The 22594-nt window shown below is 48.6% G+C and overlaps 2 protein-coding genes across 5 annotated transcripts; one reads left to right on the top strand and one right to left on the bottom strand.

Moving 5' to 3' along the window:
• Positions 1-1106: 1106 nt before the first annotated feature.
• On the bottom strand, positions 1107-9965 carry SLC25A38 (solute carrier family 25 member 38). Of its 4 annotated transcripts, none has more exons than XM_086467956.1 (7): positions 9771-9965; positions 8035-8170; positions 7298-7382; positions 6603-6782; positions 5974-6142; positions 5198-5364; positions 1107-3791 (listed from the first exon to the last, which is right to left on the bottom strand). In XM_086467956.1, exons 1-7 carry the CDS (start codon positions 9931-9933, stop codon positions 3669-3671), a joined length of 1023 nt encoding a protein of 340 aa, XP_086324082.1. In that variant the 5' UTR covers positions 9934-9965; the 3' UTR covers positions 1107-3668. The 4 variants fall into 4 exon arrangements, with proteins under 4 accessions (XP_086324082.1, XP_086324083.1, XP_086324084.1 ...); XM_086467957.1 differs by having other exon boundaries at positions 9761-9874; XM_086467958.1 differs by having other exon boundaries at positions 8035-8156; positions 9771-9874.
• A 3480-nt stretch (positions 9966-13445) lies between these two features.
• On the top strand, positions 13446-15804 carry LOC104351455 (C-C chemokine receptor type 8). The gene is made up of 2 exons (XM_086468138.1): positions 13446-13499; positions 14725-15804. Exons 1-2 carry the CDS (start codon positions 13446-13448, stop codon positions 15802-15804), a joined length of 1134 nt encoding a protein of 377 aa, XP_086324264.1.
• The last annotated feature ends 6790 nt before the right edge of the window (positions 15805-22594 follow it).

The following is a 22594-nucleotide window of genomic DNA, read 5'->3' as shown; positions in this document are numbered from 1 at the left end:
CATTTTGGCAACCAGTTTTCAATAGAAACATATAATATAACCTCTCACATAAATATTTTACACAGACACATAAACACAATACTCAAACTTACACAATGTTCCAAAGCTCCAGTCCTGTTTAAACAGTGCAAGAAAAAAAAATAAAAATCAGCACAGGAGGAATGGAAATCTGAAGTTTCTAAAATATAAATAATCAGACTATTTCTCTTGTGTCCTTACAACTCACTTAAATTCTGACTGCCTCGACATGTTAACTGGTGGTGTTCTTACACCACAGCTGCAGGGGCAGGCAGAGACAACGCACGTTGAGTAACAGTGTACTGCCAGCAACGGAGGTCATTCCGAGAAGGATCCAACTGCAACTGTGCCATACATATAGGTGGGATCACACCACCTTCTCTGCAATCCAAGCTAAGATGGCTTTGGAAATGATTATCCGATAGGATTGTTAGTTTGAACAGCTGGCACAATGCAGGTAGGTGATTAAGCACCTGTGTCCAGATCTTTTATTTGATTTCCTTTGCATTTAGGTTGTACAGTGACCATTTGTTGTTAATTAGAACCATACAGCCTCAAGGGCAATATATCTAAACTTCAAGTCCACTCGTTTTTCTTGCCTTGCTATAGCTACCAAGAAGTAACTTCAATAAATCACTTTAGAAACCAAATGTTTTAGAAGAGGGGAAAAGGGTGAAGGATGGTAAGGATCAGAGCTGAGCAATAGTCTTGTGCCTGCCTATGTGATATAGCTTCCAGAAGACAGTAAGAGAACTTCAGGCTTTCCCTTCCCCCATGTAGGAGAGACCTGACAAAATAGTAATGAAGAAAAACAAACAACTCGCACCGCAAGACTCACTCTCCCCAGCTCACCCGTAGAAAGTTTTGGGATTTGCAGGACCAAGGGCTGATGAAACACAGTGAAGGTTAGATTCTCTATTTCTTAAACTCAAAGGAGCCCAGGCTAATTCACAAGTCAGAAGCATACACTTTTTTACTCTACTGCAACAACAAAGAACCTCCTCATTCTCCACAAAGTAAGGAGAATGGAAGAACTTTCCCAAAGGAAAAGCTAACACTGCTTTAGGCCTGAATCTGGATTTTTAAAAAAAAAAAAAATTAAAAAAAAAAAATCAATAGACTTTAAAAAACCAGCACACTGGAATAAATTCTCTAGTTCTTTCTTTGCTACTTGACCAGGCAGGAGCATAGGGCATAAAAGCCACTAAAGTGTTCCTGCATTTTAGGTTTCTGACGAGGCCGTTACTTAATTCAGGATTTATCACCTGACGTTCTTTACTCACTTGCCTCAGTTTTAAGAGTCTAAGTCTCTGCCTGCACAAGTTGCACACTGCTTTGCCATTGCTCAATTAGGAACTAAAATACTCAGGAAGCACCATGCAGGCAACGTCATATAGACCCCTTGACCACCACAGCGCAGGGTGATCAACAGATCCAACTCACACACCACATCAAGAAAGCCCCAAATAAATCCAGGCTTCCTGTACAATATGTTGGTTTGATCCCATGCACAGAGGAATAAAAGACAAATGAGGTAACTCATGTAATTGGTTCTCCAGCTCTCTGTGCCAGTAGGGCTCAGGATAACAAACAGCAGGATGTGCAGTTACCACTGTTTCATGCACTCTCACACGTTCAGGTCGCTAAGGGCAGGAGGGACAGCAAAAGAAAGGAGCAGTTCTTCATATTTAGGATTTGGCAAATCATGTGCCCGCATGCCTGACAGTGAGAAGCAGCAGAGGAAATCTGACAGCTTGTCAGTCACAATGTGGAATGACTTGATGCACTGCTCTTACTATCATGCAGACATGTGCACACAGGACCCTCCACCACCATTCTTGGAGACTCCTGCACTCTGTAGCACCAGTCTCTCCTCACACATGGGCTGAGGCTAACAACAGGCAGAACCTTCCAACCCTCCAGCCCATCCTTACACTTTATTCAGACTTAACTTTCATATCAGTTATCAGTCCTTGGAGTGGGAATCTGGTAAAGAACATCTTTTACAACTTGCGTCCCCTCTACTCTTGTGCTCAGGAGGTTGCCAGGCAGGCAGTGATTGTGTAAATTACACCATAAATTTTACGAGCAACGGGCAGGTAGTACTGGTTGTTCGTACAGCCTCAGTGTCATCTCTTCATATTTAGAGACATTTGCTCTGTTTCTAAAGTGAAATGTAATATCCCTAGATATTTAAGAAAAAAGCCAAAGCTATGTTTTCTGCAAGGCACACTACAGAACAGGATGCATGCTTCCATGCCCAGCTTTATGGCAATGCCAATAGAGCTGCAAGAGTCCCAACCAACTCAGCCACCCTGCACAGAGGCACAAGCGAAGAGGGGAGCAGGCTGTACCCAAGTTTGGACAGCACACACTATGAGGTCTGTGTAACAAAGTAGGAATGAGGAAGAAGGCACAGTGGATGAAAAAAAAAAAAAAAGTGTATTTATCTCTAAGCCTAAACTCAGGAATACTGAAACATGGACTACCTGCTAAGAGAAAATTATCAGCCAGGAAACTGTGACGGGTCTGTGTGGAACCCAAAGAGAATTCAAGTTCCCTACCAAACACTCAAAGGTCTCAAACTTTGCAGGAAGCTTACAGTAAAGAGCAGCCTTTTCTGTCCAAACCCAGATACTCCACATGCAATCAGCAGCAGCTTTTAAGGGAATCTGAAGTGTCAATATTTATATCTGCTTCCATTATACATTTATGCATTATGAGCTATGACCCTAAAAGCTACATCTAAGGACCAGCTCACACTGAGGGTGTTGATCAGGGATTTAACAAATGAATAATAAGAAGCAAGTAAGTCTCTAGTACAACTGGATTAAAAAAATACTTGAGTGTTCCTGATATAGGCAGACCAGCAGGAAACATGTTTTTCAGAGAACACGTAGAACTTTGGTAGCAATCAACTCTAAAGTGTCTTATGCTTCTCAATTCCTGTGCAAACGCTGCTGTGGAGACAGACGCACCTTTCAAAACTGTTAAGATGCTCAATTACATCGTAATACATGATGCAGCAAGGAGGTTTCGGTTACCTTCTCTGCTACCATGCACAGCACAAACGTCATGACAGAGACCGTGTTCCTAGCCTTCCTTCAGCACTTCATTCCTCTTCCGCCCACTCCTGTGGTATAAGCACCAAGAGACACATCCAGTCTCCCACCATGGCCTGCAACATTCCCCTGTGAGAACGAAGCATACGAGGACGGAGGATCTACATGAGATAGTGGATCATTGTGGCCTTACTGGCCAGATCAGCAAGGAACAGGCTGGTGGGTTCTGCAATCAGTCTTCTCCTCAAACACTTTTGCTCAGCAATGTCTCACTGCACAAAGTGGTGAGCACAGACCTATTTTTAAAAGGGGCTTTTCTCTCAGCATAGTTCCCAGGCTGTGGCAACCCTGCCACTTCCCATGGCAGTCTGCAAGTGCAGTCCTTCTGGAATGGATCCATCAAATGACGCAAAGATCCGATCCTTCTTTCCTCTACTTGCCAAAAGGCCTAATCCCCTGTCTCAGAGAGACTTTCTTCCTCCTGGCTGAGCAAGGCATATTCCTCTGTGGAACCAGGAACTTCCTAGTGCCACTTGATCACAGCAAGCAGGAGGAGGAGTGAAGCTGGTCGTTTCTCGTGCAAGCCAGTCAAGATTTCAAGCCCATTTTTTCCATCATCTGTTCATACACCGTCCATGCCATTGCTGCCATCAGAGTCCGCCTGAGGGCACGGGGCACACCACCTCGGAAAAAGCCAACCAACCCAAAGTCCTGCAACAGGAGGTAAACAAATCCATCACAATCTGCCTCCAGTGTTTTAATTTCTCATCATTTATTACACAGAACAGCACAGGATAATTTCAGCTCAGACCCAGATCAGTTTCTGAAAGACCCAGGCTTAAATAGCATTTAATGTTTAGGAAGAGCCTGTAGCACCGTGCAATTGCAGGGCTACCCAAGAAGGCAGGAAAAGCAGCGAGTGGAGAAGGGGATGCCAGGACGGGGACAATGGATAGAGAAAGCCAAACTCAAGCCCAACAAAGGAAGGCGAGGGTGTAACAGTTTCAAGACACTTCAGGAAAATTACTTGTCTTTGTTTTAGAGCTTTGTATTTACAAAAGTCACTTCGCTATTCTGTAAAAACTGAGATTTGTAAGTACTGAAGGAAAAAAGCATTTTGATATAAGAAAAATGTACCATACACAAAAAAAATCCATGCACAAATAAACAGATTCCTGTTTAGGAATACAGTTCAACACAGAAACAAAGCAAACCTGACCAGATCTGCCCTTCTGAGGGCAGGAAGGGAAAGGTGGGTTTTGAGTACATCTCCATTCCATTCCCAGGATACAGATCTGGGCGTTTCTTTCTTTTTTAGTGTCCAGAGGGCAAAGAATTGTTGTGTAGCTGGTTTATATCTGAAACCTACATTTCATGCTACCTACTGAAGAAACCCTTTGGTCCCATATGGTAATGACAGATGTGCCTACACTGACAAATGAGAGGCGGCAGCAGCTGTAAGCACAGCTCTTCCAAGCCTACACACTAAGCTAAGCCGAAACAAAGTTAAGATGAAACAAGCTAAGTGCTTTCCATCACCACTGGTGTGAGAACCAACATGTAACAGCAGAACTGAAGTAAAACCATTCACCCGCCTGAAACTTGAAGCAGGTCTGTGTGGAGAGATGCTTGCTGAAATATGCCCACCTGAGCTTGCTCTCCAATTCCCCATCATCTGTAATTTTGTGAAAACAGACACAGGACTGAGGAATGGCAAGAATAATCAGGGAGCCAATTTACTGCCTTGTAATCCATTCAAGAGGAGCAAGAAACACATATGAGTAGTGACAATGGCCCCTCCAATTACAAGGAGAAGCAAGGAATGGACTGAAGCTTCTGACTGTTTCCAGACCACCAACCAGAGTACTTTCCAGTTAATGCTAAACAGGTCTGCACATAAAGCAGTGATAAGAGATTCACCTTCAGTCTTCCACAACATGACCCACTTCAGCTTCTGAAAATGCTGACACTGATTAGCCTGACTGCAAGAGCATATCAAAGTGTCACATTTGTTCACCTCCTTTAAAAGGCAACAACTTTCTTAGGATAGCTGTGCTTCAGGCAAGGAGATCAGAAGTGAGGCTGCGATCGTGCATATTAGAAGGGATTCGCCTCACCTTGTAGATGAAGGCAATGGCCTGGCTTGTCCTGCGGTACTTATGGGGGGACAGCTGCATGTGTGTTTTGATGACATCAGCAGGTTGCGTTGCCAGTGAAGCCAAGATTCCCGCAAATATCCCGCAGCCAAAATTCAGCAAGGGCATGAGCACTGGATCCAGCTGGTCTGCAACAGAGGGAATGCACTCAGACACAAAACAGGCCACGAACACTCATGCTGTGTGACAGCGTGAAAAGCTACCAAATGATTAAATCAACATCGGTGTCTAAGAGAAGTTAAAATCCATGCAACACAGAGAAACCTTTCAAGGGGAGAAGTGGTTACCACTCAAGAGTTAGCCCTATTAAAAAGCCTCAGCTGCTGTGGAACCAAATTTGACAGGACCTTGGAAAAGGAAAGATTGCGCAAGTGCTGACCCAGCCAGTTCTAACATCAGAGCAGCCCCCGTTTAATGGAAACTGATCAGGATACAGGACAACCAGCAGCAGAAAGCACTGCTGAAGGTATCCTCTCTTTCAACTGTTCACTAACCCACTGTACGCAGTCTTCGTAAAGACAGTCAATCCATTTAGGGCCAGTTTCCATTTCTACAGTGACCTGAGCTATAGGTCTACAGTTCTCCACAGGAAAATGCGAACGTCCCACCTAAAGCCCTACGAGAGACTTTAACTACTGAGGTAGAGGGTAACAAGCAGAGCATGCAAGCAGTCAACTGCAGGGCAAGATGCGACAGGAGAAACATTTTCCATTACAGCCTCCAACGTTCAGCCTTACCCTGAGGTGTGAGTTTTTTGGTCTGTGTGTAGAACATCAGGTAGATGCCAGAGAAGGGTGCATCCCGCAGAAGTGTTGCGGTGACCCCACTGAACATGCCACGAGCCCCTTCCGTCTGATAGATATTCTTCAGAGCTCCATATACACTCCCATAGCCAAATCTTCCGCTCTGCAAGGGTAGAAAACAGTCAGTTATCCATACACAGGCACAGGCCAAGGAGCCCCACATACACCCTGAGGCCACAGAGTCCAAAACCGACAGTGGTGTGCACTCAGTGTGATGCCCGAGATGGCAGCACAGTGGACAGCCCAAGGCAAAAAGTGGGTTTCACCTACCTCAGTCTTTAAACAATGCTTCAGGAAGGTAAAATATGAAAGATGCTACATAAATGGTGCATATAACTGAAACTTTACAATCTCAGGATGAATTCTGTTTCATCTTACACTTCTTGCCGTAATATCAGTGCATAGCATTTCCTGCACAATGTGTGAGCCAGGATGAAACCAGGACTACATCCCTGGCTGTAGCCAAGTGGCAGCAACCTTCTCCAGGCAGAATAATTTCTTTTTCATCACAAGGAAGGCGTGTGACATCATTAACAGGGAACTAATCAGAAAGTCATACTCACCTCATAGCGGGTCTTCACTACAGTCACTGGCAACAGGCAAATCCCAGAAACCGCACGTGCGGTGGCACCCAGAAAGACAGACTCCAGGGCTGTGGGTGAACGGTCCACCAGAAACTTTTGCTTCATCATGTACAAAGTGCTGAAGTAAATCCCCACCCCAGGAATACATCTTGCAAAGGACTTCAGAAGAAACAGAAGCAGATGAAGAAAGAAAAAGCACACGTAAGACAAAATGTACCACAAAACAGTTCAGAGACTGTTAAACTTGACAGGAAGCTTTGTAAAAACAAAAAAAATCACTAAAGCTAACACGCTGAGGAAAGATGACAAGGTAAAAATCATTTACAGCACTGAGAGCAAATTGATTCAAACGATGCCAGGATTTAATGCATTTCTCAATGGCAGTTTTCTAGGAACAAGATATTCCGAAACAAAATGAAACTGGTGCAGTTGCCACCCCACATTTGCAATAGCATTCAGCTGCTCAGGACTGCAAAACCACAGGGACTGCCTTGACCGAATCGGTGGATTTCACAATATTAACTCCTTAAAATAAGTTTTAATCTAAATCACATGGTTTCATTCATAATTGTACAAGAGCTGGCTATTTAAATCCAGGCAGCCATAGTTAGTAATAAACAGGGGGGTTATTTATCTACTTATTTTTAGAAGTCAGGGTTAAAACGGCCACTTACTGGAGAGACACCTTTCCAGAGCCCCAGAAGACTCTCAGTACGAACAACCCTAAAGAGCAGCGTTACCATCCCAGCACGACCGGACCTGAAAGGAAGACAAAACAAGAACTGCAGAGATGACCTGCTTCTGCTCGCTGGCAGATGTACTCCACAGCCACCCCCTTTCACTCATATCTCTGTGCATTACCCCAGCACCTCCGAGGTGCTCCTTCTTCACCCAGCCTGCTTTTCTTGGTCACTCTTTCCAGGGCTCCTCCATCACCTTCTGCTTTCCCACCACTTGTAACACAGGTTAGAGACCCCCCTCATTAGCATTTTTTGTTCCTCACTCCCTTCGTTAACAGCAGCAGATGTAGGCATGGTTGACTACACCAAGCAAATGGGAACAGCTGCACACATGGAAAAGTTACATGAAAACCACACAGGATTTTTCAGGCAGAGGACACCCTGTGAAACTGCACAGCAGCCACTCGAGCAAACACCAGTCTCATACGAGTATAGACAAATGCCGAGTTTACACATTATTAAAGCAGCATTCACAAGACCAGCCATCTCTCTTCTGCAGCAAAATATCAATCCTTCTCTATGCCATAAAACATACCCTCTATTTCAGATGTATCCTCCTACTTCTCAGTATCCAAATTACAACCCTGAACTCCAAGCCCCAGCCAGCAAATCAGACAGAAGCCTATGATGGAGCACCCCCACATCCCCCATGTATACACACCCCAACTCACCCATTCACAGCAGGCTGTAGAGTTTGCAGGCGGGTTTTTAGCAGATCAAGGGGTTGGAAGAGGAGCGTGGAACAAGTGCCACTGATGGAACCACACACAAAGGCCTTTAGGACTGGATGCATCTGGAAGAGGAGGACTTTAAATAGCCATTTAATTAAAAGTGGCACAGGAGGAAATACAGCAGCTGATGTGACATGCCATAGGAAAGGAAGATGAGCTGACCCCAGATACTAAGGACTGCTGCTCAGGGCACAGGAAACTTTTCCAGACCTTTTCAGAGCCTGATGAAGTTTTATTTGTGGTTTTTGGTCCTTCTGCCTTTCCTGGGAGATTGTTCCAGAATCTCCTGGCAATTTGGTGCTTGGAAAAAGTTTTCTGAACATCAAATGTATTAACAGCCATTTGGTAACCATTTGCCATGTCAAAATAAGTGGGTGCCCCCTTCCCACTAACTACCTGTGCCTTAGCCCAAATCCCATCTACCTCTGCTCAGCACTCTGCTGGCAGCAACTCCAACCCTTCCTCCCCATCGCACACCAAGGTCCCCCACTGCCACGGGCACTAGCAGGGCTCTGCCGTAAAACAGCCCACCGCCCAAACCCAGCTCAAACACACCCAAAGCACAGCACGGCCTGCCCAGCCGAGGCCTGGTTCCCCTATCCACACTGGCTGCCGCCTCCCGGCGGCACATCTCCGTGATAAAGCAGGAGGTGCAAACCACACAGCTGGGTGGAGACTTTTTATTTAAAAAAACACAAAAAACCAGAAAAAAAAAACCAAAAACAAAAAACCCAAAAAAACCCCAAACCAAAACCATGTAACAGTGTTTTGTTAAAGGTGTTTCTACGCCGCCTGGAGCAGAATCACGGCAGAGAAGATCCTGGCAGCACGGTGGTTTCTGGAGGGGCACACTCAAAGGCACTAACGGGTCTCTCACACATGGCTGCCTTCCACCGCCGACTTGCGGACCCCTCTGAAACCCCGCTACGACCCTGCGGCCGCGCTGCACGGGCAGGGGGGCGACCCCCCCCACCGCCCGGGCCCACCGTTACAGGGCAGGCCCCGCGCGTCCCGCCCGTCCCTCAGGCTGCCCCAGGGCCGCCTCCCACGAGCCGGGCGGCCGCAGCACACGATGGAGAAGGGGAGGGGGCGCAGCGAGCCGCTCCGCCGCCCCCGAGCCGCCCGCCGCCCCCCACCCGGTCGCTGCCCCCGGGCCGCCCTCAGCGGAGCGGGCGAGAAGGGCCCGGGGCCAGCAGCCGGTCACCGACGGCCCGGCCGCGCGCCACTACCTCTGCCTCTCGCCCCGGCATCCCAGCACCGCCCCGCAGCCAGTCAGCGCGGCGGGCACCAGTGACGTCCGCAGCGCTCCGCCCCCGCCGGCCAATCCGAGCAGCCAGCCCCGAGCCAACGCGGGGCGGGGCGGAAGAGGGCGGCCCCGCAAAGCGCATGCGTCTCCCCTTAACCCTTGGTGTGCCGCGCCTTTCCCACTGGCAGCCGCTCTCTGCGGCCTTGCGCGGGCAACAGCCGGGCGCCTCGCCCCCGGGATCGCGTTTTTGTCGCATCTCTTGGCTGTTCAGTAGCCAGCAACTGAGTCCCAGTGGGCTGGGGCAGCAGGAAGGGGGCCGTTTATAACGGGTGGCGTCTTCGCTCTTTCCCTCAGCCCGTCCCCCGCCCCCAGCCGTGTTGTGGAGAAGGTGGCGTTCAAAAACCTGAGCTTCTCCCTGACCTTTTCTTACCACTGGTGTTTCCACTTGGTCTTCCACGTCCTGGGCCGGCAGCAGAGGAGAGCTGGGTTTCCAGAGCATTGAAGGTGCGAGGTGCCGAAATGAGGCGCTTCTGGTTCAGACCTGCGTCAGCCCCAAGCCCATGCGGCTCTGCTGCATCTGCAGAGCCAGCCATTTCTTATCAGTGAAGCAGGAGGAGGCTGGGAGGAGCGCGCAGCGGCTTTGGCAAGCTGCTTTTTCTGAGAATCTCACTTGCCAGCTTGCCGTGCTGTGGGTGAGTGAGGGGCAGCGTGTCCAGACACGTCACACTCCAGCTAAGTTGGGCTGTTGGAGAAAGAAAATCCCGAGCACAGCAGTAGGCATGTGCACGAACACCTCTGCTCCCTTTGCCGTGTGGCAGCCCCTTAAGAAAGAGGAAAAACACTTCTCTGAGAAAATGTTACACACAGGCTAGCAAAAGCTCTTCATTAGGGACTCCCCCTTCCCTTTTGCAAGCTCCTCTCTCATAACGCAGTTCCCTCCTCGGGGGAGTGACTGTCTTACATTTCGTTAACTTGATACTGACAGTGTTTGGACATGGCCTTATGTAAATATTTTCTAGTAATTCTTTTGTACTTTTTAGCATTATATACCATACATGGAATCAAGAGTGAAACTTTGTGTAGAAAACGAAATAACAACCAGCAGGACTTGCAGTGGAGGATGCACAGAATGCTTCTTGTCTTGAGATAACAGCTTCAAGGACTTGAGCTAGCAGAGCAGCCAAGGATGTCTGAAGGCTGACAAAGCATTTCTGCAAGAATAACAACTCCAGCTGCTCCCTGAAGTGAACTTTGTCTCAAAATGAGTAGGGGGCACTTACCTAAACAACCACCGATGACCACCAGAGACCCCTGCGCATGCACAGTATAGTTTTGCAACACTAGCAATATGCAAATACCGTAGAAAGGTGGAGTTAAGTATGACACGTAATGATGTGTGTGGCATGTAATCGAGAGATGCAAATTCTAGTGCGTAAATATGCTGAGTTTTCTGTTTAGCTTGGCACTCGATTTGGGGACTTTCCCCTAGTGTCCAATTCTGTGCACTATCGAATAAAGCAGTGTCTCCTTCCTAAATGTAGTTTCATTTCTGTGTTTTGGGCGTTTGGCTAAAATGAGAACAAACTGTCTCTGCCTGCTAACTCATGGAAAAGAGGATCAGCGCACCCCCATCCCTCCTGGTGCTTCTTTCCCTAGCTCACATCTTGCTCCACTGTGGACCTCCGCAGGGGACAACCTGCATCACCATGGTCTTCACCACAGGCCACAGGGGAATCTCTGCTCTGGCTCCTGGAGCATCTCCCTCTTCACTGACCTCCGTCTCTGCAGAGTTGTTTCTCTCACAAATCCTCACTCCTTTCTCCAGCTGCAGTTGCACAGCATTTTTTACCCTGTCTTAAATATGTTATCACAGAGGTGCTACCAATGTCACTGATGGGCTCAGCTTTGGCCAGTGATGGGAACATCTTGGAGCTGGCTGGAGCTGGCTGCTTCCAACATGGGGGCAGCTTCTGGCATCTTCTCACAGAAGCGGCTCCTGCAACCATCCTGCTATGAAAACCTTGCCATGTAAACCAAATACATTCCAATCTTCACCTCTGTAAATCATGTATGTAAGAACTATCATTAAAATACACATTCATCACACAATCTACCATCTTCACAAACTTCACTTACATCAACAAAAGAATTCCCCACACCAAAGTCAAAATAACATCATCGCAACACCGACAACAGTGGACAATTTACACACACTCCATGCTCATCCCTTCATCAGTTACAACAACAAAAATTCCCCACAGTTATTACGCTTTCCGCTCTCTAGCAATGTTCAGTCCATGTTTTGCCTGTTATGTTTCCCAATTACTAGCCTTATCTCGAATTCCTCATGCCCCACATTGGGCACCACAAAAGACTGCAGTGGGTTGACCTTGGCTGGCTGCCAGGTGCTCACCAAGCCGCTCTATCTCTCTCCCTCCTTCAAAGGACAGGGAAGGAGGAGATATGACAAAGGATTTGTGGATCAAGAGAAGGACAGGGAGAACACTCAGCAGTTACTGTCATGGGCAAAACAGACTCAACTTGGGGAAATTAAGTTAATTTATTGCCAATTAAACAGACTAGGAGAATGAAAAATAAGAACGAATCTTAAAAACACCTCCCCCACACTCCTCCTTTCTTCCTAGGCTAAACTTCACTCCTGACTCTTTTACCTCCTACCCCCCAAGTGACGCAGGGGAATGGAGAATGGGGGATGTGGTCAGTTGTTAACACTTCCTCCTCACACTCTTCTCTTGCTCCAGTGTGGGGTCTCACCCATGGGTTGCAGTCCTTCACAAACTTCTCCAACACAGGTCCTTCCCACAGGCTGCAGTTCTTCATGAACTGCTCCAGTGTGGGTCCTTTCCATGAGGTGCAGTCTGTCAGGAATGGACTGCTCCAATGTGAGTCCCCTGCAGGATCACAGCTCCTGCCAGAAAACCTGTCTGTGAGGACATCTTCCACAGGAGGATCCTACAGAGCTTTACAGGGATCTGCAGGTCACCGTGGCTGCCCAGCACTGGGGATCAGCTTCACCCCAGTTACAAACAGGGAGACCCTGGCACACTGGATGCACACACTCACATGGGACAGAGGCATGGACATGGCTCGTGGTGCACAATGGTATGGGCACACCAGAGCGCACGAGCAAGATTGGACAGATTAGCAAATGGCCTTGACTTCACTGTGGTAAAGGTGCTGCTGGTGAGCCCTGAGCGGCAGAGCTGAAGCTGATGGGTGTGTTTGCACCCAGCACCACCCCTCTCTCTGCACTGCTGCGGCTGAGCACCTCTTGGTGCTGAATGTGCCAAATTTGTGGTTTACGAATTAAGAAAGACATTTTCCAACTCTTGACCCAAGCCGAAAGGATCCCCAGGGGGACGTGTACCACCATGCTGCAGACCAGCACCCTGCTGTAAGCAGGAGGGTTTGGCTCTGCACTGCCTGTAGGAAACTTTCTGCTGAGGCTCTGTCCAGAAAAAAAAGGTTGTGCTTTTCTCATGCCATTACTCACATTTTCCCTTCGCATGGGGCAGGTGCATTGCAAGGAAAAAGTTAAAGCAAACATGGTGCCCTTTGCCGTCACTGGCTATTGGCAGCATTGGGCCATCCCCCACAGACACCTTCACCAAAAATGCCTGGAGCAGAGGAGAGGCAGCGCTGCTTCCTCTCTCCCAGCCACAGGGACTGCAGACTGGGGGCAGCAGGTGGGACGGGGGCACCCAGGTGAGGGACAGGGGCACTTCACAGATGTGTCAGGGAAATTGTGAATCTCTTCCATTGACGTTCATGTGAATGCTCAAAGTGAAAAAAACATACTGATTGGTCAGAAGATAAACCTGACATGTTTCCGTTAAGTGTCAGGTGCAGAAGCTGAACTCATTAGCTTGGGGTTTTATACATCTTCAATGTAACACACACCACACAGAAGAAAAGGCATTTTATTACTGTGCACTGCTACGGTGAGGACCTTGCCTGTGACTTGGCACTGCAACGTAAGCTAAGGTAAATACTGGCAGCATATATGTGCAAAGGTATGTCTGCTTCTTAAAAGCTGTGATATAAACACAATATTTTGGCACTCTTTCAGACACAGTGTTGGATTATGGAGGGGAACATGACATACCTGCCAGGCAGAGGCGACTCTGAGGATGTGTTGGTGAGTCACTCCCCGCCAGGCTGCTGCCCTGTAAGCCGAGGCGAGTAGCCTATCTGAGGGGTCCAATTTTGCCTATGAGGGCACATAGTACTGGTAGGATGATGGGGATTTAGAAGAAATTAGTGTGATTGTTGTTTTCTGGGAAAAAAAAAAAAGAGTGAAAATACCTTTGGCTGCTGAGACTGTGCTTATGGAAGGAGGCTGTCTCAGGGGCAGAGGTAGTGTTAGGGGTGTCCTGTGGAGGCCATCCTGACCGGGAGATGTGCTGCCACCCATCTCCTTTAGCTGTTTGCTGTCACAGGTGCTGCCTGGGGATGCAGTGGTTGCTGCTGGGGGGCTGTGAGGGGCTGGGGAGACAGCAAGGGACACATCGCTGCTGCTGGTGCATCCTGACAGGTGCCAGGAGAGAAGAGCCACTGGCTTTGAAAGGAAAACCAGCTATTCCTGTTGGCAAAGTCTTGGTGGGCATGAGCTGCTGGCAGCAGCAGTTTGTGCTGTCACTGGCCGAGAGGGCAAAGCTCCTGCTGGGGAGGAGGGAGGAAGGGGCAGAAAGCCCTGTCTGCTCTTTGGGAAGTCACCCCTTGGGCCAGAGCTGCCACCACTGATCTTACCTGGGGTGGAAAGCATGCAGCGTGCAGCACTCACTGGTGATCTATATGTGCTGGTGCCTTTACAGCTGAAAACCTGCTTGAACTGTGCAGGAATCCTCTGCGAAAGTAAGTTGTCCCATGAAGGGCTGTTTCTGGCACTCAGCTAACTGGAAGTGCAGCTTTTAGGAGATGAGTGTTTACATGTCAATTCCTCCCTGAGCCCTGCTCTCTTTCTCCTTTCTGAAGGAAACGAGCAATAGGACCCTGAAACCTACGTCAGGGGCTCTCAGCCCCCTGGCCATGCCCATTTGGTTGCTGGTTTGGGGATGCTCCCTGTCTTTGGCCCCAATGCCCCACATGGACTGCAGGCATAGGGCTGGGCACCTCACGTGCAGCTGGTGGGGGGATACTGGTAACCTCTTGTTTACCACCACAGCTGCATTTTCCTTGATCTCCTCTGCCACTCTGGTGCAAGAACCTCATTCTGGATCTTGCAGGGGAGGACTGGTCACTCCCACCTGAGGCACAGCTGGTTTGTCCTCATGCGGCTTGGTGTGAGCTGACGTGTGCCTAGTATGTTTACTGAGAGAGTAATCTGGGATTTGGGTCTCAGGAACTTCATTGTCCTTGAACAGGTGGGTTACACATCACCAACATCTAACTCCTCTGCGGCCTATGAATATGCCTTCTTCTACCCGGAACTGGACATCAGCTGTGATCTTGAAAATATTCCAGCATTTACATCTAACTTTTTTCCAGTGCTGTATTCCCTACTGTTCATGACCGGCCTTGTGGGAAATGCTTTGGTTGTTTGGGTCCTAACAGTCTTAAAGAAAGTCAGGGCCATGACTGATGTGTATCTGCTGAACCTCGCCATCTCTGACCTCCTCTTTGTTTTTTCCCTCCCCTTCTTGGTTCAGTACTCCATTATAAAGCAGTGGACTTTTGGAAATGCGATGTGTAAAATCATCAGCTCAGCTTACTTCATTGGTTTCTACAGCAGCGCCTTCTTCATAACCATAATGAGTGTCGACAGGTACTTGGCCATTGTCCAGTCTGTCTATGCTCTGAAGGTTCGGACAACTGCCCATGGGGTTGTCACCAGCCTGGTCCTTTGGGCAGTCGCCATTTTAGCATCAGTTCCAGACTTAATTTTTTTCCAGGAAACGAATTACGATAACCAGACTAAGTGCATCCCTCACTATCCTGAGAGCAACAATGGCTGGAGGATTTTCAGTAATTTTGAAGTCAATGTCCTGGGGTGGCTCATCCCTGTTTGTGTCCTCATTTTCTGCTACCACAGCATCTTGAAAAACCTGCAGAAGTGCCATACTCGGAACAAGTACAAAGCAATGAAACTGGTTTTTATTGTCGTCATAGTATTCTTCCTCTTCTGGACCCCCATCAACATTGTGCTTTTTCTGGACTCTCTGAGGAACATGTACATAATTGACGACTGTCAGACAAGCCGAAGGCTAAACCTAGCCATCGAGCTGGCTGAGGCACTCTCCTTCATCCACTGCTGCCTCAACCCGGTCATCTATGCCTTCGTGGGTGAGAAATTCAAAAAGCATCTCCATGAAGCTTTCAGAAAATATGCACGTTTTTTGTTGATCTGCAAAGACTACAGTGCTTTCAATGGACGCAACCTGGACAAGCACTCCTCTCTGCATGCAACATCCTCACAGTCATCTTTTGTTGGCACTGTCTTGTAGAGCTACAAGTCAAAACCTTTCATCCTGAACGGTGACCTGAAGTTGAGAAATCCTCCCAGCAGGGCATCCACAGGGCAAACTTTTAGGACAGGAAAAGTAGAAGCAGCTGCTTAAGCTTGCTTTTATCATGGTTGCCTTTGTGGTTCTAATTTTTTGGCATCTTTTTTAGTATCGTCCTCCCTTTCCATTGCACATCCTGCCCTGCCTGCTTTGTGCAATGGAGGCCGAAATTACCAGCAGATTCCCGCACTGCCGGAGCAGCACAGAGAGGTGCCTTAGGAACATTTCTTCCCCCACCTCAGGTTCAGTACTGAAAGGAACTGTTCATGTTTCCGAACTCAGAACACTTGGCCGCTCCTTCCCTCGTCTCAGCAGTGGATTGGCTTTGTAGGCAGGGACAGGGCTCACAGCAGGAGCAGGAACCTGCTTTTTGGAGGGAAACGGTGCCCAAGTTTAAGGCATCATGCCAGGGCCTGGCTCCCAGTTGACAAATCTGAATGAGGCTTCCAGCCCAGAAAGAGTTTAGTGAGTGAGTAATTAGATAAGCAACAAAGAAAGAAATGCTATGCATGTGTTTTGTTGAAATCAACATGGAGGAATATCTAGGTATGATCCTGACTACCCATCTGCTACCAGGAAGGTAGCCTAGAAATGACACTTTGGGTGTCAAGAAAAAGCCATTATGGGAATGAACAAGTGCCTTAGGGATGAGTGGAGAAATAGTTACCAGGAAAAAAAGGCTGAAGAGTGAAAAAAATACTGAGTGTGATCTCAGAGAGTGGTAAGAGTCATACGCCAAAGCTTCCTATGGACCTGCTGGCTGGTAAGCCACAGGCCAGGGTGGTGGCTGTTCTCAGCAGAGCCATGACCCACTGGCCGAGGGACTGGTTGTTCTGCAGATGCCCGAAACAGGATGGAGAAAGATACAAACAGGGGTAATAACACCAAGAAACATGTAACTCAAGTGGTATCTAAAGTGGACAGCACTGGCTGGTTGAGTGGCCACAGACTCCAGAAATGCCTAAAACCCAGACGACACTCACAGTTCCCCATAAGGGAACTTTTTGAACACTTTAAGCAACTGATGTGCCAGTATGGTCGCTGTTCTTGAGCATACGACTGGAGTTGACGTACCAGTTACTGTTCCAACTTGATAACTGTGAATGGTTTCTATATGTATATGCATGGGTAACCATGCATATACATATAAAGGTACATATACGTACATGCACATGTACGTATATGTACAAAAATATATGCATACATATATGTGCATATATATATATATTTTATATATATATATACAAATATTGATAGATAAATACAATGGTGTTCTGAAACTTTTAGTCCTGATCTATTTTTCCCTACAAGATGTCACCATGTTTGAAGTTTTATAATAAAGATACCGCATGCAGTGTAATCGCACAATCCTTGCACCTGAGGAACCTATTTCATAGTTAATTCTTTCAGCTTGTGTGCTTTCTTCTGTCCTGGGTGGTTCTACAAAACTGACAATCCCTCCAGCTGCCTCTTCTCTCCCTCCTCTTACTCCATCCCTCTTCCTCCTCCCCGGGGAAAAAGAAGTGGAGTGTAAATTACCTTTTATTCTAGAAATTCAATTTGCTGTAAGAGTCTGCCCTCATAATGTTTCCACACATACTGTGTACCCTTGGGCTTACTTCCTAGAGCAGAGCAGAACAAAACACAAAACACAAAACACAATTCTTTTAAACCGCCGATCTTCCTTGGATAGGATTTACTATTTTAAGGTGTACTCATATTTGCAATCTGTAGGGTACAATCTTTCGCAGGAACGGGCCAGTAACAGAGGGTGTGTAAGAAATACATTGCTGCCTCATGTGGCCCATGGCACATGTTCTCCAAATTGTAAAGCAAAGACAGTGACCAGAGGAAAAGGTTCATCTGCTGCCTAGGTCCCAGCAGCAGGATTGCAGCCAGGCGCAGCGGTACAGCTCCTGCCTTTCAGGTGCCTTGCCACCTTCGGGCAACCAGGCTTTTTTTTGTGTATGCAAACACTCAGGCGCTCTGGAAGGAGATTCACCAAAATTCAGGACAAAGCCGAAGGGTGGTGGGCGGGAGGACAGCACCAGCTACCTCCCCTGCAGATTCACAGCGTGAGCCCTCTAGATCAGACCTTGCTCAGCTGAAGCACAAGCGGTGGGAATGATTTCTGCAGCCGTGCAGCGCCGTCCTGCAGCCCTTGTATGAGTGCTTTGGGACAGGTGCTGGAGCCCATTTGCCCAAGCTGGCAAGAGCACGGCCTTTCCCTGGCACTGCTGAGCATCTCTGCTCGGGGATATGTCCCTCTTTTCAGAGGTTTCATTGATTGCTGTTGTGTACTTGTGAGGCAGTGACCCAGGGCTTCCCCACAGGGGCTGTAACCCTGCGGCATGAGGGTAGCATAAACATGTAGAGCCTTCTTTGGAAATTCTTTCACTTCTCTAATTCGCACTAGAGTCTAAACGGCATCTTCTGCCTGCTGCTGCCTCAGCACCACTTGCAAACCCTTCCTGCAGGGAGGTGGGAGATACTTTCTGCAGCTCAAAGGATTTCCTGCCAGAGGCAGCTGCCTTCCTCCACTACAGCAGCAACACCGTGAGCCCCGAGCTGGACCTAACCTCAGCTTCTTCTCGCAGCCCAACTGCTTTGAGATGCTACTGCTGCCTTCCTGTGCAAAAGGGGAAGGTGAGACCCACATCCGGAGGCTGCAAGGCTGGCAGGGCCTGCCCTGGCTCACTGCAGGTGGCCAGGAGCATCCCTGCAGGTCTCAGAGCTGCTCTCCTTTCTGAAGGGACAAGCCTGGGAGCAGTCTGCTGCCCTGCCAGTGAGGGCACTGAGAGCACAGGAGAGCAGGAGGCATCTTGCTGTATCTGTGCAAGCTGCTGGGCAGCTTGAGAGTAACACCAAATTTTAGGGTCATCCTAAGAGCTGGAAGCACAAGAAGCACCCAGCTGCTAAGGCCAGAATGTCCTGCATAGATGCCCATGCCTGTTCACCTGCTTGTGTAAAAAGTACCCACCAGTACAACAAAAAGTTTTTATATTGGTCCTGCTCATATCTGCTACTTAGCTTTATATCCTGATCTTGATTTTTCTTTTTGCTGACATGATGCAGGTTGAAGAAGATTCAGAATGATGTTGGTGTATTAAACAGTCAGATATTCTCTTGTTCTGGCTTCAGCATGTCATCTTAAAACACAGACCAGAGTAATTGTTACCTGCATTCAAGCTTAAACCTAAAATACGTACTTGTTTTCTGTTGGTGTTATTTGCACCAGAGGGTCCCATCTACAGAGGGTCTCTGTTAGAAATATGGAGTCTTTGTCTGATGCCACCCACAATGCTCTGCGTGTTTGGATGGAAAGGCCTTGACAGGCTGGAGCGTTGCACAAATGTCACTTGCCACACTGTGCAAACCTGTGCAGCACTTGTAGAGAGCAAAAGGGTATGTTTAAGGACCCATGCTGTTAAACAACACCAGCAGAAAGTGGGATATATGACGATGTGCTAGTTTACAGTGTTGCTAGGTCCCTCAGGAAATAGTGTGAAGTGGGACCTGGGCGATGCTGATTTAATAACTGATTTAACACTGATTTAGTATGCCAGTTATGAAGCACCATGGAAATTACTACCTGTGCCAGGAGAGGATCCAGAAAAGATCACAACAGAAAAAAAATAAACATGACTTTAGGTATTCTGTCCTAGGATGTAAAAAAAGTTTGGGAAATTGAAAGAGAACAATATCCTTAGTCTGAATATGTCAATTTTAACTGTAGTATGTGGGCTGGTGTGCATTTTCGGTTAGTATTTGTACCTCAAAGGCAGGTAGTAATACTGGGCAAAGCAAAGCTGCTGCTGTACCACACCGGTTTTGACACACGGCTTCTGAGCAGTGTGCTTCTGTGCGTCTCAAGTGAACTCAAACACAATTTGTTTAAAAACGTACATGTCTGTAGGTTCTCTTGACTTCATGACTAAAGCTGTGCTGAAGCAATATCCTGTTATCCATTTCTAAGTTAACAGCAGCAGACAACTATGGACCAGCACCCAGCAAATAAGCAACACACACTAACAGGCATGTATCAAGTACCACAAGCAAACAGGAATTTGGCCCCTTAGGCAGTTCTGTACCTCTCATCGCCTAAATAGAGATGACAAACACAAGGAACAAGCAGCCCCAGCAGCACCGAGACTGCTGGGGAGCTGTGAAATGCCCAGGCATCTCCCAATGCAGCAGGGAGAGAGGGTCACAAGCCACCCCGCACAGTAGCTGAGACTGAGGGTGACACCTGGGACGCTCATGCCACAGACACTGTGCTTGGGGGAGGTGTTTCAGCGAGCCTGAGCAAGAGAGGAGCAGGCTGCCTGCAGCATTTGCACAGAGCCTGTGGCAGGACATCCTCTGGTGCCTGCACTGGCTGGCACAGATGCAGCAGCACAAAGCACTCGTGGAACCACCACTACTCCCTGGACCCACGGCATGGGTGGCTTCACAAGCCTTCCTGGGGTCAGGCTTTGTCCCCTGCTGGAGATGCCAAAGGGTACCTCTGCTTGCAGCTCACCAAGCTCCACCCAGGCTCTTCCTATAGGAAAGCACTGGCCAGAGGAGACGAGACATCAACAGGCATAAGTGACAGCAGTGGCACAGGCTGCTAGCACCTTGTGTGCAGGGGAGAGCCAAGGCCAAACACCCCTGTCAGGGAGACCTTGGCTGTGCCCATCACGGCAGCAGAAATCCCTGTCTGAGGGGAGCCCAGGAACAAGGCAAATCGGCCACCAGCCCTGGCAGGAAGGCAGCCAGTGCCCTCCCATTTGGAGGAGTGGTGTCAGAGGGACAGGAGGAGCAGCAGGAAGGTGTCCAGGTGCCTGCCTGAAAATGGCAGGTGCCATTTTCTTCCCTACTCACCCCCCTTCCTTCGTGAGTTTTGCAAGGACAGGTCAAGCCCTCACTCCCATTCCTTCCCTGAGCACAACAGCGCTGGCTCTCACTGGGGAGAGAGTGATAGAAATAAAAGGCTTGTTCTGAACAGAGCTCCAGAAGAAAACTTGACCTCAGGGCATGAATGCACGTGCAGCATGTGGCGATAGCACAGTGACAGAAAGGAAGGACACAGCCATGGCTGAGCACTGGCTACTGGGACACTGCAAGAATATTGATTGTCCCTTGTGTTTGACTCAGCACCAGCCTTGACCACAGCACCCAGCAAGATAAAGAGACGTTTGTGTCAAGAAGCGTTCGCAAACCAGCTGCCAGAGGCAGCACCTCTCCTACGCAGCAAGGCATGAAGGAAATGGGTCTTGTTCCCTAACGCTCAGGTGTTCAACTGGGCTGAGAGCAAAGAGCAATGCTGGGCAGTTTCCTTGGGTCTTTTGTCCATGCTCACTGCAAGGCAGGCTGCATTTCTCCTGCCCTCGCTTGCAATGTCTGCTTCTGTGTCTCTGCGCCTGTGCACCACTTGCACCATCCCTGCACAACTCGATGTCCGGTGTCCCCAGTACTGCTCTGCCCCAAGGGGTGCTCAGCCTCAAGGGGTGCTCAGCTGCAGTGGTGCAGAGAGAGGGATAGTGCTGGTGCTGGTGCAAATGTACCCGACAGATTCAGCTCTCATGAGCAGCACAAGGGAGGGAGAGAGGAGGAAAAGGAGGGAAGGAGGGAGGAAAGGAGTTTCTTTTTTCAGCATTCTGAATGGCAGCTTGCTGGAGTGCAGCTGTGCAGCTGTTCCTTCTGCCCGGATGAGCCCAGGAGAGAAGGGATGTGATTGCCCAGCCGATGGCTTCTTGACCACTTTCTCGGGTCTTACTGTTATCATTGGAGCCGACCCCACAAGCAGCACAACCTCGGTGATGTGCTTTAAGTGGCGGGTGTAACTCAGGTGCGCACTGAAATAGGCGGATCCGAGCAGATCGCGTGCACATCGCCCATCCCAGGGAAGGAGGACACCTCCCCAGGGGACCTGGATGAGCCTCTGTCACCTCTCCAGGGCAGGAGAGCACAATCCCTGAGTGGCAGCTGGAGTGAGGGGAGGCTAACAAACAACTCAGGAATCCAGATGTGGTCATCAAGGCACGAGTGAGCCTGAGCAGCAAGCTGTTTCAGTGCCCTTACCTCTTCAGTGTTATTTCTATGGTGATAAATGTTTCTTTTCTCTTCATGCCTGTTTGGCCTGCACTCCTTTTGCTTACAGAAAGTCTGCAAGCCTTCAGCTTTCTGTGGGTCTTCCCTTCACCAGCCCTCGGGCTGAAACATTTTCATCCCTAGACATAGCTTCTCTCCTTGCCGCCCCCCGCCCCATTTTTGCCTCCCCACCTTTTTAATGAAGAACAAATATATCTCCCACTGGTGGCCGGAAAGCCACTAGAGCTGGGTTGACTCCTTGCATTCTCTGTGACAGTGACATGAAGGGATGAGGCTCCCTCTGCTGGGTTTTCTTTCAGAAGTGAGGCACAGAAATTATTTCTGTGGAGGGCTGTATGTGTATGTGATCAGCTGGTGCCCGCACCTGCACCAAAAGCTGTCGGGTAGGCTCTGGGCAGGCACCAGCTCTGAGCAGGCAGCAGCTCTGCTGCAGGAGAGCACAGGAGGAACAGGACACTGCTGCAGCAGGGATGCACCACCAGAAGTGCCTCTGCAGACAGAAAAGACAAGAGGAGAGTTTGGGAAATTAAGAGAAGGGGGGAAAGTATGTCCAGTAGGGTTCAGTGCAGTCACTGCTATGGTGCCTGTCACACTGCTGAGCCATGCAGGCCAGCTCTGCAGCAGAGAGCTCCAG

The sequence above is a fragment of the Leptosomus discolor genome, chromosome 7 (assembly GCF_034619465.1).
Source record: "Leptosomus discolor isolate bLepDis1 chromosome 7, bLepDis1.hap2, whole genome shotgun sequence".
Lineage (NCBI taxonomy): Eukaryota > Metazoa > Chordata > Aves > Leptosomiformes > Leptosomidae > Leptosomus > Leptosomus discolor.
The sequence above is the reverse complement of the archived record's forward strand: the minus strand, read 5'-3'. Positions and strand labels throughout refer to the sequence as shown.